General features: G+C 45.5%; 1 protein-coding gene across 16 annotated transcripts in view; it reads right to left on the reverse strand.

Annotated features, from left to right (window-relative positions):
• The window catches only part of LOC127537036 (NACHT, LRR and PYD domains-containing protein 3-like), a 79,639-nt gene continuing 64,084 nt past the window's right edge, over positions 1-15,555 (reverse strand). For 5 of the 16 annotated variants that reach the window (XM_051958691.1, XM_051958690.1, XM_051958689.1 and 2 more), the window contains one exon: positions 2,042-2,487. In XM_051958691.1, coding sequence (XP_051814651.1) covers positions 2,115-2,487 — 373 coding nt within the window. In that variant the 3' untranslated portion in view covers positions 2,042-2,114. Of the gene's footprint in view, positions 1,031-2,041; positions 2,488-3,560; positions 3,735-3,823; positions 5,622-11,156; positions 11,432-15,323; positions 15,484-15,555 lie in introns of those variants that run through there. The other 11 variants (XR_007946359.1, XR_007946357.1, XR_007946356.1 and 8 more) reach the window with 5 other exon arrangements.

Genomic DNA, 15,555 nt, shown 5'->3' on the forward strand with positions numbered 1-15,555 from the left:
TGTGGGAACAAAGAAACAAACTTTATTCAGTGTATTAAAGCAGACACTGTTGACTTGTCCGCTCAGTAAATCCTGCTGAAGGACTTCAGTCTCTGATCAACAGATTCTCTTCATCAAGTCAGTCTGTTGCAGCAGGACATCAGCACTGTGGAGAAACAGTGAAGCTCCGCTGAGGAGCATCAGGATTAGATCTCCATGTATCTGAACGTTTACAACGGGAAGAAAACCAGAGGAACATATTTACATTGATTGAGCTGTGATGAAGGAACAAACCTTCCTGCTGGCTCCATTCAGACTCACTGAAGAATAATCACACTTTGAGGATTCTCTTTCTGTCAAACACTGAAATTATTTCACTTTGCTGTTGTTCACTGACTTTACACCAAATCTACAGATAATTAACATGTTTTACTCTGTTCAGACAGTCAAACTCTGATTAAATCCACTTTGTTCAGGTTTTATCTTCTGTTACAAGTTATTTATCAGTTAAATGACGACACCAGGCTGCTGTTGGAGCCTCAAACGTTCATGCTGGATGTTGACTGATATCAGACATCAGTGGACTCAGAGCAGAGGACACATTCACAGGTCTGGACCCAGAGAGGCTGGATGGAGCTTTTTTCATTTCAACTCATCACATTGTTCAGAAAAGTTGTGTGTAAATTAACTGCAGTACTCCGTCATTCCACAGGGCGGCGCTGCAGCATTAAACATCCATCCAGGATCTACACAGGAGTCTCAGTCGAAGGACAGAGCAGCAGCAGAGCAGTCCACATCCACTGATGATCCTCTGTCACATCCACAGGAACACAGGGACCATGCTGGACAGCTGTTCTCACATCAGTTCATTCTGCAGCACTGACACTCATCTCCACTTCTTCTGCTTCCTGTCAGTCACTGCTGCATGAAGCTTTCCACCTCCCAGTAACATGGTCCAGTCAGAGTCTCTACACACCAGCTGCTGCTGCTGCTTCAACCTCTGGATCATCAGAAGAAACCTGGTCACATCGGTAAAGCAAGAGATTTCCATCTGCAGAGAGAAGAAGAAAGATGAGAGGAGATGAATGAGTTTGATCAGCAGCTCATCAGGACTTCAGACGTGTTCAGAGCAGCAGCTTCATGTTAACGTGTTGGAGTGAACACACTGAGCTCCAAGCTCACACACCTGCACACACTGTCAGCATCAGGTGTGTTTCTCTGCACATTTCACTGCATCCACAGTGGAAACAAACTGCTGACAGTCATCAAGCTTCATTACTGCACAAACTCTTCACTCATGGATTTACTGCTGCTCCATTTAAACCAACAGTCTCTGAGTGTCCATCAACATCTCATCTGCTCCAGAAAAACTCAGAGTCTGGCAGCAAAGAGACACTAAATATGTTCAAATGCTTCTGGAAGCTTCAAAACCTGGAAAAACACTGAGAGTCAAACAGGACATTTATGGAAAATAAAGATATTTGTAGCAGAATTAAGTTCAGTTAAACATTCATTTTATGATCAAGTTAATAATAGTTTTGTGATTTCACTGATATATAATCTGTAATTTGACAAAATGATCAAATATCAGTGAAATAACCCAATTATTTATCATTTTAAAGTCATAATACTCAGAATGTTTTCTTGAAATAGCAGCAAATATGTGATTAATATTTTTATTTTCTGATGATTTAAATAGAGTAAAAATTGTGTAATTTTGAGGCCAAACACTGTAAAAGAACAAATTAATAATTGTGACATTATTTAGTTTTATCCTGTTTGTTTCCACAGTTTACATGTAAATAAAAACATTCTGTGATTTTACTTCATCTAATGATTGAACAAAATGATGAAATGTGGGTAAAATGAGAGGAAATGTTGAGAGAATTACTAAATGCTGTGAAATAAGAGGCGCTGGTTTGCAGGCTTCAGTCTCACTGATCTCAGAGCTGTGACAAACATCACACTGATCAGCTGATCACTGTTGGAATGAGACAACAAACAGTGAGATCAGATCTGATGGACACTTTGATGAAGGAGGACCACTGTCTCTGCACATCTGGAAGGCTGGCAGCTGGAATCAGCTTTATTTCCTCAACACATCAACACAACAACAACAGTCGGCTTCACATCCATCAAACACACCATGACAACAAGCTTGTGGCTCCTCTGATTGGCTGACTGCTGTCTCTGTGTTTCTGTCTCCATTCTGCTCTCACAGCTTCACTGAGAAGCTGCAGGTTTACAGGAGACACTGGATCTTTGCTTTGATACTGACTGTGTTTAGTAGAAAACTGCTGGAAGCAGCAGAGACTGATGGAACCTTCTACTGACCTCAGAGTCTTCAGGCTGCAGTCTGGACTCTCCACAAGATCTAACAGATGTTTCACTCCTGAATCCTTCAGTTTGTTCCAGGTCAGGTCCAGATGTTCCAGATGGGAGGGGTTGGACTTCAGAGCTGAGACCAGAGAATCACAGCTGATCTCTGACAACCTGCAGTCCTTCAATCTGAATAAAGAATCAAAGATGTGCATAAAATCATTGATGATCCATCAGATGTGTTCAGGTTCTGAATGTGCAGATCAACATTACTTTGTCCTCATCAATCAGCTTTTCTCTAAAAGCAGCACAGTGACTTTGTCCTTCTCTTATTGTGGATCATCATCATGTCAGCCTTCTACACACATCATCCACATGTCAGCACAACATTCATCCACCTATTCATGTCCACACATCAGTAACATCTGCTGACCTCAGTCCACTCTCTCATCAAAGGATCAACATCAAATCTCTTCATTCTTTCATTTATTCCATCACCTTCTTCTTCTTCTGTGGAAATCAGCTTGCTAGCTTTGTCTCCTTCACATCTTCCAGTGTGTCTTCAACAACAGTCACATGTCATCTGGACATTACAGAGGGATTCTGATTCCTGCTGTCCACACTGACTGTCCACTGCTCTCTTCCTAACACAACTCCACTGGAAGGAATCACTTCATCAGCTCAGCTCACACTAACATCAAGCTTCAGCTTCTGACTCACACTAATCAACTTCCACACGGTTGACAACTAAACTCCTCTTTGACTTTCTGAGGCTCCACTGCAGCTCAGCACAAACACTGTGGAAACACAAACATACTGACTGGATGTGTGGAAGTCACACTGCTGAAGCCTCGCATCACTTTCACATCAGCTTTACATTCAGACACACAGCAGGACTGTGGATTCTGTCCTCCATCTGGGAACTCTGCAGTCAGCTGATCAGGGCATTTATTCACACACAACTATTACTGACACGAAGAACTCTCCATGTTCATGTGAACACCAGGATGTGCAGATCTGTGATCCACCATCAATGATTATTACTTCCTTACCTGCTGATAGTAAGGAACATGATGATGATCAGAGTTAATCACAACAAATGACTCCACGTATTCATTTCGACAGCTCAGGTTCCTTTTCCATCTCACAGTTCTGACACAAATATCATGGACTCCAGAAGGAAAACCGAGAGATGGAAAACATCAACACCAACATGAACCTGAAGCAGGATTTAACTGAACTGTTAACAGCTGGATTCTGACCTGAGAGACTCCAGTTTACAGTTTGGATCCTTCAGTCCAACAGAAACACTCTTCACTCCTGAATCCTTCAGGTTGTTTCTACTCAGGTCCAGTTCTTTAAGACTGGAGGATGGAGATCTGAGGACTGAGGCTAGAGCTTCACAGCTTCTCTTGGAGAGGTTACAGTTACTCAGCCTGAGGGAGAATTAACAAAGAACACAAACACAATGTTTCAATCATGTACAACATTAAACATGATGGAAACAGTTGATGAATCCACCTACTGAGCTTTCTTGGAGGCTTTGACCACCGGCAGCAGCCTCAGAAGAGCCTCCTCTGAACCAGAGTATTTCTTCAGGTCAAACTCCTCCAGATCTTCTCCTGATGACAGTAAGATGAAGACCAGAGCTGACCACTGATCAGGAGATAGTTTATCTGTGGACAGACGTCCTGATCTCAGGGACTGTTGGATCTCCTCCACGAGAGAAACATCCTTCAGTTCGTTCAGACAGTGGAACAGACTGATGCTTCTCTCTACAGATACTTTCTTCCTGATCTTCTTCTTGATGTACTCCACTGTTTCCTGATTGGTCTGTGAGCTGCTTCCTGTCTGTGTCAGCAGGCCTCCTAGTTTCTTCTGATTGGTCGGCAGTGACAGACCCAGGAGGAAGCGCAGGAACAAGTCCAGGTGTCCGTTTGGACTCTGTAAGGCCTCGTCCACAGCTCTCTGGTAGAAAGCTGTTGTTGGATCAACTTTCTTTCTGAACAATTTAGACAACAGAGATCTTTGTTGTTTTTCAAGCAGGTTGATTCCAGACTTGATGAAGGTCAGATGGACATGAAGAGCAGCCAGAAACTCCTGAACACTCAGATGGATGAAGCAGAACACGGTGTTGGTGTACAGATTACCCTCCTTTTTAAAGATCCGTGTGAACACTCCTGAGTACACTGAGGCTGATCTCATATCGATACCACACTCTGTCAGGTCGGACTCATAGAAGATCAGCTTTCCTTTCTGCAGCTGCTCAAAAGCCAGTTTTCCCAGAGACTCAATCATCTTAATGCTGTCTTCACTCCAGTGTGGATCTGTCTCTTCTCCTCCTTCATACTTGACCTTCTTGACTTTGGCCTGAACCACCAGGTAGTGGATGAACATCTCAGTCAGGGTTCTAGGCAGATCTCCTCCCTCTCTGCTTCTCAGCAGCTCCTCCAGAACTGTAGCAGTGATCCAGCAGAACACTGGGATGTGACACATGATGTGGAGGCTTCGTGATGTCTTCATGTGGGAGATGATGCTGCTGGCCTGCTCCTCATCTCTGGATCTCTTCCTGAAGTACTCCTCCTTCTGTGGGTCGGTGAACCCTCTCACCTCCGTCACCATGTCCACACAGCCACGAGGGATCTGATTGGTTGCTGCAGGTCGTGTGGTTATCCAGAGGCGAGCAGAGGGAAGCAGATTCCCCCTGATCAGGTTTGTCAGCAGCACATCCACTGAGGTGGACTCTGTAACATCATCCAGAACCTCATTGTTTTTGAAGTCCAGAGGAAGGCGAGACTCATCCAGACCGTCAAAGATCAACACAACCTGGAAGCGTTCAAACCTGCAGATTCCTGCTGCTTTGGTTTCACTGAAGAAGTGATGAACAAGTTCCACCAAGCTCAACTTTCTCTCTTTCAGCACATTCAGCTCTCTGAAAGTCAATGGAAACATGAAGTGGATGTCCTGGTTGCTTTTGTCTTCAGCCCAGTCCAGAGTCAACTTCTGTGTTGACACTGTTTTCCCGATGCCAGCCACTCCCTTTGTCATCACTGTTCTGATTGGTCCATCTCTTCCAGGTGAGCCTTTAAAGATGTCTTCTAGTCTGATGCTTGTTTTTGCTCTGTCTGCTTTCCTGGATGCTGCTTCAATCTGTCCGATCTCGTGTTCATCGCTGATCTCTGCAGTCCGTCCCTCTGTGATGTACAGCTCTGTGTAGATCTCATTCAGGAGGGTTTGTTCTTCTGTAGCGACGCCCTCAAACACTCTCTGGAACTTCTTCTTCAGAGCAGACTTCAGGTTGTGTTGACACTCAGTGAGAATCTCTGAATGAATAAACAACAAATGGCACAATGAGAAGATACGGTAGAACAATGATGGAGACATTTTCTGATCAGTGGGATCTGTTCAGATCCTCAGACTGTCACATCCTGACTGGGTAGAAGGTTTAAGGAGGAATCATCCACTAATATTCAACAGCAACCAAAATGTTGTCACAATAGGGGTCAGGAAAGCCTCGAGGAGAATCCAAACAATCCCAGAGACCAGACAGAAACAGTTTTACGGTGTTTTACTGACAGTACAGTAGGTGGACAGGTAGACCAGCAGACAGAACCAGAGTACAACCAGAGTCCAAAAACACCTGAGAGGTCAGAACAGGTGAGCCCAAACAAGGCTGGAACACTCAGCTGAAGGAACAAAGACAATGTGGTGAAGAGTTTACAGCAGGAAGGAAGAGAGTGGAAACAGGTGATAAGATAGATAAGATAAGATAGACTTTATTGATCTCACAAAGGAGAAATTTACCGTTACAGGGCTCTTAGAAACAAAAAACAGAGGAGTGCAAAAGTCACGAAAGTGCAAGAACAAGATAATAAATCTTGCACATAATAACAACTACACAGTAGTGTTATACAGTCTGATGGCAGTGGGGATGAAGGACCTGCGTTAGCGCTCCTTCTTGCACTGAGGGTGTCTGAGTCTCGTGCTAAAGGAGCTGCTCAGCTCCACTACAGTCCGGTGCAGTGGGTGGGAGCTGTTGTCCATGATGGATGAGAGCTTGGTCAACATCCTCCTCTCACCCACATCCATCACAGAGTCCAGTGGACAGCCCAGGACAGAGCTGGCCCTCTTGGTCAGCTTGTTCAGTCTCTTCATGTCCCGCTCTGTGCTGCCCGGGGCCCAGCAGACGACAGCGTAAAGGAAAGCAGAGGCTACCACAGTGTCGTAGAAAGTCCTTAGTAGAGGTCTGCACACTCCGAAGGACCTCAGCCTCCTCAGAAGGTGGAGGCGACTCTGGCCCTTCTTGTACAGAGCATCGGTGTTGTGGGACCAGTCCAGTTTATTGTTGAGGTGAACACCCAGGTACTTGAAACTGTCCACTGTCTCAATGTCCTGCCCCTGGATGTTCACTGGTGGATGTGGGAGTGTCCTTCTCCTGAAGTCGACCACCATCTCCTTCGTCTTACTGGTGTTGAGGCACAGGTGGTTGCGCTCACACCAGTCCACAAAGTCCATGATGACCGACCGATACTCCAGCTCGTTCCCCTCAGACACACGGCCCACAATGGCGGAGTCATCGGAGAACTTCTGGAGATGGTAGCTGTCCGTGTTGTAGGTGAAGTCCGAGGTGTAGACAGTGAAGAGGAAGGGCGAGAGGACGGTGCCCTGGGGTGCCCCCGTGCTGCAGACTACCACCTCTGACTCACAGCCACGCAGCCGCACGTACTGTGGACGATCAGTGAGGTAGTCAGTGGTCCAGGCAGCGAGATGTCCATCAACTCCCGCGTCCACCAGCTTCCCCCGCAGCAGCGCCGGCCTGATGGTGTTGAAGGCGCTGGAGAAGTCAAAGAACATGACTCTCACAGCGCTGCCGGTGCTCTCCAGGTGAGTGAGGGCTCGCTGCAGCAGGTAGATGACGGCGTCTTCTACCCCCATGTTGGGCCTGTAGGCAAACTGCAGCGGGTCCAGGTCGGAGCTCACCACTGAGCGGAGGTAGTGGAGGAGGAGCCTCTCCATGGTCTTCATGAGGTGGGAGGTGAGGGCGACAGGTCTGTAGTGGGCCAGTTCCTTGGCGTGAGCTGTTTTAGGGACTGGGACCACGCAGGAGGTTTTCCACAGGACGGGGACCCGCTCCAGGCTGAGGCTCAGGTTGTAGAGGTGGCAGAGGACCTCACAGAGCTGGTCCGCGCAGGTCCTCAGCAGCCTGGGACTGATGCCGTCTGGTCCTGCAGATTTCCTCTGCTTCAGTCGCCTCAGCTCTCTCCTCACCTGGTCCGGTGTGAAGGAGAGGGGGGAGTGAGGGGGGAGTGAGGTGGGCTGCAGGGGGTGGGAATAGTCCGTGAGGGTGAATTGGGGGCCGGTGAAGGTGTCGCAGGAAGGGGAGGGTCTGCTGGGCTGGGGATGTGTGAAGAGGGGAGAGCAGGACGGGGGGCAGAGGGGGTGGGGGGAGAGTCAGATCTGTTAAAGTAACAGTTCAGCTCATCCGCCCTGCGCTGGTCGCCATCAGCTGTCCCTCTGGCACTCTGTCCATGTCCAGAAATGTTCTTAAGTCCTCTCCACACGTCCCGTGCGTTGTTCTGAACCAGCTTCTCCTCCAGCCTCTTCCCATAGTTCTTCTTGGCCCGTCTGATCCGCCACTGGAGCTCACGCTGCACTCTCTTCTGCTCCTCTCTGTCCCCTGAGATGAAAGCCCGTTTCTTCTGGTTCAGGAGGGCTTTGAGCTCAGGGGTGACCCAGGGGTGGTTGTTGGAGAAGCACCGTACCATCCGAGTTGGCACAGTGCTGTCCACGCAGAAGTTGATGTACTCTGTGATGCAGTGCGTGAGGCCATCGATGTCGTCTCCATGAGGACTGTAGAGCACGCTCCAGTCTGTGGTTTGGAAACAGTCTCTGAGGGTGCTTTCACACCTGTTAGTCCGTTAGAATGGTTCGTTTGGACCCAAAAGTTGTTACAATGTTGCTAATTTCAACTGGTTCGGTTCGCATTCACACCAGTGTTTTCACAGTTGAACCAACTACGATGAATGTTATATCTCCCCCCAGTCGTTTGGCGGCGCTGTTCACAAAAATAAGGTGTTTTAGATGACGTAGTGAACGCTGATTGGCGCAGCATGTGAAGAGGGAAAAATGCCGGAAGGTTTATTCGTAAACAATGAACTATGCTCTCCTGTTCATTCTTGTTGCCATATATTCGTATCATTGCTTTATGCAGCAAGCACAAATACTGCTGTTGTTCCAGTATGAAGCTCGCATTCGGTACGAAAACATTACACAGTCGCTTTTGGCATGGAGAAGATGCACTGCAAGACGTTATCGTTATCCCAAAATTCCCTGTGCAGGTTGCTACGGAAGCTCCCGTAGACCAAAAAGTCTGCTGCGCCATCAAGCCGGTCCGAATGGAGACAGGTTTGTGTTCTCACCAGGAGCGAACCAAACTGGAGTTCACATAGAAGCGGACCGAGACCACCTTCGAGAGGTGGTCTCGGTCCGGTTTTTTAGTCCACACCAAAAGCGTCTGGTCTGCTTTCACACCAGCCCAAACGAACCGTACTTGCTGGTGTTGCGGACTCCAGTCCGCTTTAAGCGGACCAAAAGGCGTATGTGTGAAAGTACCCTGAGTCTCTCACTGGCCTCATCTGCCCATGCCTTCACAGTCCTCTTCTGCACAGGTCCTCTTCCCACCTTGGGTGTGTAGTGGGGGAGCAGATGAACCAGGTTGTGGTCCGAGCGGCCCAGTGGGGGAGGGGGGCAGCGGTGTAGGCGCCTTTCACGTTCACATACAGTAAGTTCAGTGTCTTGTCGCCCCGCGTGTGACACGTGACATACTGTGTGAAAGTAGGGAGAAAGGCAGAGAGGGAGGCGTGGTTGAAGTCTCCACTGATCAGGACGAGCGCCCGGGGATGGCGGCTCTGGGCTTCGCTCACGGCGCTGTGGAGTCTTTCACACGCTGTCCCTGCATGAGCTGATGGTGGGATGTACACGCAAAACACAATCACGTGTGAGAACTCCATTGGTAGATAATACGTAAGCACCGTAAGCATCTCCAAGTCCCGCGTGCACAGCTGTTCCTTCACGTGCACATTTGCTGGGTTACACCACCGCTCATTCACGTACACAGCCAGTCCTCCCCCAGACTTTTTGCCGCTTCCCACCGCGTTCCGGTCCGCGCGCGCGAGTGTAAAACCGTTCAGGGAAACCACAGAGTCCGGTGTATGTCCATTCAGCCACGTCTCCGTGAAACACATGAGGCTACACTCACGATGCTCCTTCAGCCGCGTCAGCGTGGCCAGCTGCTCTACCTTGTTGGTGATGGAGAGGACGTTCTCCATGATGATAGAGGGAAAATAAGTCCTGCGCTTTCGCCGTTCTCCTCTGCAGCCTCTTCTTTTCCTCCGTATCTCCGCGGGGACATGGGGCCTCTCCGTGTAGAGAAAGGATGAGCTGCGGAGGCCGAGAAGAGTCTCAGTGTGTAGCGTCTTTGTTCCTCAGAGCGGCCGCCGCTGTGTCCAGAGGGCTCACCTGAAGCAAGTCCAAAAACTGCAAAAAACAGCACAACTCCGAATAAAAGTGTGATAAAAGTGGGTTTCCCATATGCACGATTGCACGAAGCTTCATCCACTTTAAGGAGAAATAAGAAAAAGTGCCTATTTACAATAGAAAAAACGAAAAGTAAGAAAATAGGGTTGAGAGCTCCCGTAACCAGCTGCTGCTCGCACAGCGCCATCTTGCAAGAGAGGTGAGCTGGTTGGGACACTGGGAGCAGGTGAGGTGGGTGTAGCAGACAGGACTGAACACCTGAGGACACCTGGAGGGTAGAAGAGGTGCTGCATGGAGAACAAACATGTTCAGTGTGTGTCCACTCTGTAAGTCTGTCTGTGTGAGGTCTGCTGTGAACCTCCTCCACAGGTTTACATCTTTTATTTCACTCAATTCAAACATCAACATCAACTCAGAGGAAACCACAAACTGCATCAGCTGATCTGAGGAGGAGTGAATGTCGTCACGTCTCTGATCATCAGAAACAAGGAACCATGAGGCTTCTGGACCATCACATGTTTTCATGTTTGTTCTACCACTGATAATAAATAACATGTGTTTGGTCCATGTATGGAGTCAGAATCATTATCATTGTAGAACGTGGATATTGTAATAAACTCACTGCAGCACATATGATGGATGCTGTCAGTTTCCTCTGAGATAAAAGAAGAACAAATAGAACTAAAGTGGGGGGAAGTCTTCACACTTTCACAATAAACTACATGAAAGTGGACTTTGTCTTCAACCATGATGGGCCAAGAAAAGGCCATAAAGACCTGGACCAAAGTTTAAAACCTTCAGAGAAGCTTCAGATGATCATTTTAGAACTGATGTGACCAACATGGAGGTCTGGGTCTTCCTGTGTTTAAACATTATTACTGGACAGCTAATGTCAGGTGATGCTCCACTACCAGTCAGGTTCTCCATCAATCACTCACTTCTGCCCCCCTGTGGTTAAAATTACCCCTGATGTCATTAATACCATCCAACGCCTCACTGTCCTGTCACTTTGTACTGACCTTCTGTTAGTGAATCACTGAGTTACAGGTTGGTAGAAATTCAGTCACATTTTAACTCCAGGTTCCAGTCTCATGTAGACGATGGTTGTGATGCTTTGTGGAACATCATCTACTGTCAGCTGCTACTGTGTGTGTTTGGAGTTTGTGGCTGCTGGTTTCTGTCTGGATTATTTGTCCTGATGGTTGCTGATCAGTAACGTGTCTCCTGTGTGAGACGTTAAGAACTGGATCAGAAAACATCGGCACATTCTCTCCACTCATCTCTACGTGGGTCGCGTTTGTTTTCATCTTTCTCTGACTTACCTTCAGGTTCTTTGATGCTTTTTGGGATGTTCTCCACCAGATCATTTCTGGGAATCTTCTCCAAAGCCTTCACAGCGACTTTAATGGTGTAGATGCAGTAGCTCTGAAACATCTGATCCACTGTTTCTGTCATGTCTGCTTTCTCCAGTCGACGCTTTGGGATTGGTTCAAAGCCTTTGAGGATCTTCTGACACAACAACCACTTGAATTTTTTAAAGTCTTCTTCTTCCAAATCCTCCAACATCCCTAGAAGGACAGTTTGAGGTGTTTGTACCCTGTAAAGATCCAAGAGAAACAATAAGAAATAAATCATTACTGTAAAACCATTGACCATGATTAAAGCAGCAGTTTAAAGCTTCATTAGCAGGTCAAACCAGCTGCGCTGCCAGACAGATTTCACTGGGGCACGTGCCCCAGTATTGATCTGCAGTGCCCCAGTAAAAATTTCACCAATAAAAAAATTAAAATCATTTCGGAGTTTTAAGTCTACATAGCATAGACTACAGCGCACATACTACTTAGTATGGTAATTCATTGCTGCTGTATTCACTCCACTCAAACAGTGTGCACATGGCTAATTAATATGGTAATTTATTCACGTGTAGCGACTTCAGCTAATCAACTGAAGTGGACAGAGAGAGAGAGAGAGGGGCGATGAGAATCACTGCCTGAGGTAGGTAACGTTAGCCAACAACTTGTTAAATATATTTTTTTGATTTTGATTTGACTCGAACTGTAACTCCTAGATGGATATCAGAAAGTTATTCGCCCGCAGCAGGGATAAAGCAGCGAGGAATGAGAGAGGTAAGTCCAAGCTAGCTAGGCGACATAAGTCTGTCTTAAGTTAATGCTAAGTTAGCTAACGTTATTCACAACGCCTCTCACCCCCTCCACCACACTGAAGGAGCTTTGAGCAGCTCCTTCAGTAGCAGACTAACTAACTAACTAACTAATTAACTAACTAACTAACTAACTACTGCCGCCACCATCAAAGAGGGAGCACTACCACAGGTCATTCATACCTGCTGCTGTCAGACTGTTTAACAGCAGCAGCTCAAGGTCTTTTAATTTGTATATATCACCTGATGTATATATATATATATATGTGTGTGTGTGTGTGTGTGTGTGTGTCCATATTTTTCTTCTTTATTATCTTATCCTTGTATCAGGACAAACCATATTAATTTGCTGTACAAGCTTCGGGGGAATTTCCAGTGAGTTTCATCATGAAACATAATGTTGGTTATGGTCTGCTGGTTCTGCATCAATGATGATTTTGAGTAAGCTTGTGTTAGTTGACAGGTACAGCCTATGGATGGTGCAGTGGTTCTCAAATGGTCTATCTTCAGGAAGAAAAACATTTTCCCTATCATCAAGTCGTGAGCCAAATGTTTAAACCATTCAAGCTTATTTCACAGAAAAATAGCACAGACTTGTCTTGTTAATCGGTTTGTCTTTGACCAAAAGAATCTTGTTTTGTCACCAGAAAAATGGCTTCAGCTAAAGCATCTGGTTTTGTTGCAAGAAAAAATAGTAAAATTTCTGTATTTTTCACCAGAAACATTCCTATTTGCATTTATCAGTAATGGTTTAGAAGTCGAGAGTAAAGTGCACAAGTAGGCCAAATGCATGACCGCAGTACATTTCAGATGGTTAATCAAAGATCTAGACAACAACATAGTCTGATATTGTTGAATACTTTAAAGAACTATTTAGGTTTTTTATGTGAATAAGTGCTGAATATGTTTTTTCTCGCACACTTTGTGCACTCTCATGAATGCTTTGTGCCCCAGGTGTGCCCCAGTACAGTATTAGGTCTGATGATGCCCCTGAGTCAAACTGCTTCATTCTTTCTAATCAACAACAGATCAGCAGGATTCTTGCTTCTATGATTCCAGACACTTTGAACCTGTGAGCTGCTTTACAATCCACTGACTCAGACAGGAAATCATTCTTAAAGTCCTTCTCTGGGTTGATTCTGAAACGTCTCAGAATCTACTTGAGGAATGGAGCTGAAAGAGAAGCGATAATAAAATCTTTCTGATCTCAGAGTTCTAGATGAAGCTTCAACTCTGACTTTGATCAGAAGAAAGAGGAATCCTGGAAGAGAGTGAGACGTCGCTGTTTTATCAAAGTCTCTGATGACGTGAAGTTTGACAGTTTGAAAAGTTAAACTGTGGAATAAATAAATTCTGTATATTAAAGACAGATGAAGCCAGCAGCTATGAAAAGAGAAGAAAATGAAGAAGTGACTAAAAGAAGTGTGAACACAGCAACACATGCACTTCTGCAGTAAAACCATGAGGCCTCAAAGATGTCGCTGCTGGAAAAACCAATAAAACAGACCAGATTGATCAGGTTTAGCAGAGTTTAGACCAGCAGTGAGTTTATCCAGCTGCTGTTACAACCAAAACTAGAAATATGTGCAGTTTGGGGGGTTCTGCTCATTTCATATTCTGGAGATAATCATGCAGCCTGATGACAACTCAACTCTGATGACTCTGAAACTGAGGACCAATGTTCTTCATTTGTGGAAAATAAATCTGGACCTTGTTCAAACTGATCCTGGAGTTTGTTTTTTTCTGCAGTAATAAAAGGTCCAAACTTTGATCAGAGAAATAAACACTAGTGAACATTTTACCTGGACTTTAACACGTCAGATTGTAGAGTCTGACTCTGTTCCAGAATAAAATAAAGCTGCTAATAACTGACAGATCTCAGACTGTGATGTAAAAACATCCTCTCAGCTTTTAATATCTGGGAATCACAGATTTTTATGTGTTTTCATAAAAAACCTCAGTGGCATTATGGAAGCAAACTGTCATTTAAAGGGTTCAATCCTGAACATGAATCTTTGGTATTTGTGATCAGGACTGATGCTGATCAATAATCTAACTCAGTCAAAGAGGACAATAACATGAACATAGAACAGATTTATGACAGTTGCTGTCCTCCAGGTCCTCTGTGGAACTTCTTAAATGTGATGAACTGAGGGTTCTGGAGGTACGACAGGCTGGTTCTGATCCAGGAGGAAGCTACCTTGGAGTTTGTTCATGCAATAAAACTCTGCTGTTTCTTTCATCTCTTCATGCTGCTTTGCATCTGATCAACTATCAAACATTCTATCAAAGCCAAGTTATGGTAGGTGCTGGAGAGAATGTGGAAACGTCCAAGCGGATCATTTCCATGTTTTTTGGGATTGTCCGATTATACGATCTTATTGGAAGGATGTAGTAGAGGAAATTAAATTGATTATAGGCTTTGAGCTAAAACTAGATTTCTTTACAGTCTACCTTGGTAATATCTCTCCTACAATCAGCGTTCCTGATAGATATCTGGTTAAAATAATGTTAGTGGCCAGTAAAAAAGCTATCACACGAAGATGGTTATTAAAGGACCCTCCGTCAAAAGAGGAATGGATTGGAATTGTCAAAGATATACATGACATGGAAAGACTGACCTTCTCCTTGAACCTGTGTATGGACAAATTTAATTCGTATTGGAGGAAATGGACAGCTAATATCGAGTGACTGCCCCTCCATTACAACAAGATCCGGTAACAGTTGCTGGATAGGACTAACCTCATGTACTGCTGGATATACCCCTTAGGTACTGATTAAGTGCCTAAGTAGGGAGACTTTTGCCTCACCTTGAGGTAGTGAAGAGACTGTGATCGGAGGGAGCTGCAACAGCTGATATATTTGGCTATTTATATTCACCTGGATCTGGTCTTGGCCCTGCCTCTTATTGTGTATACATGTTGTTATTGTGATCCGTTTCACCCCCTCTTTTCCTCATCTGCGTCTTTGGTGTGTTTTGGTTTGTTTTGTTTTTTTGGTTTTTTTACGTTTTTTTTTGTTTAGTATGTTTTTATGTGTATTGTAAAATAACTGACTATAAAAATAAAGTAAAAAAAAAAACAAAAAACATTCTATCAAACTCTTTCTTCTTGCTGTAGATCAAGTGTCTGTTTCTGCTCCATATCTCTGCTGTTCTAGCGCTCAGGTCTGATCCACACATACAGATATCAGAACTCTGAAGCTGGCAGAGCTTTGCTGTGTTAGTGGTGATACAACAGAGAAACTCATCTGACAGACGCAGCAGCATTTCTTCTTCCTGCTCACTCAGTCATCTTCAGCTCACTTTACAGCACAAACACTTTCTTACTTTGTGTCTGAGGGTTCAGCTTCTTTCCTGGAGTCTGGAGGATCTTTGGATGGGTCACTCTTCATGGACAGACGGCTGGATGCTGGAGGCTCTGCTCCGTCCTCCTCTTCCTCCACATCACTCTTCATCATCACTCAGTCTGAGAGTTAAACCAGCAACACTGAGTGACACACAACAAGAACCACAACAAACACGTCTGTTCCAGAGTCACAGTTCAAAGTTTCACATCAGG

Source organism: Acanthochromis polyacanthus, chromosome 14, assembly GCF_021347895.1.
Source record: "Acanthochromis polyacanthus isolate Apoly-LR-REF ecotype Palm Island chromosome 14, KAUST_Apoly_ChrSc, whole genome shotgun sequence".
Taxonomy (NCBI): domain Eukaryota; kingdom Metazoa; phylum Chordata; class Actinopteri; family Pomacentridae; genus Acanthochromis; species Acanthochromis polyacanthus.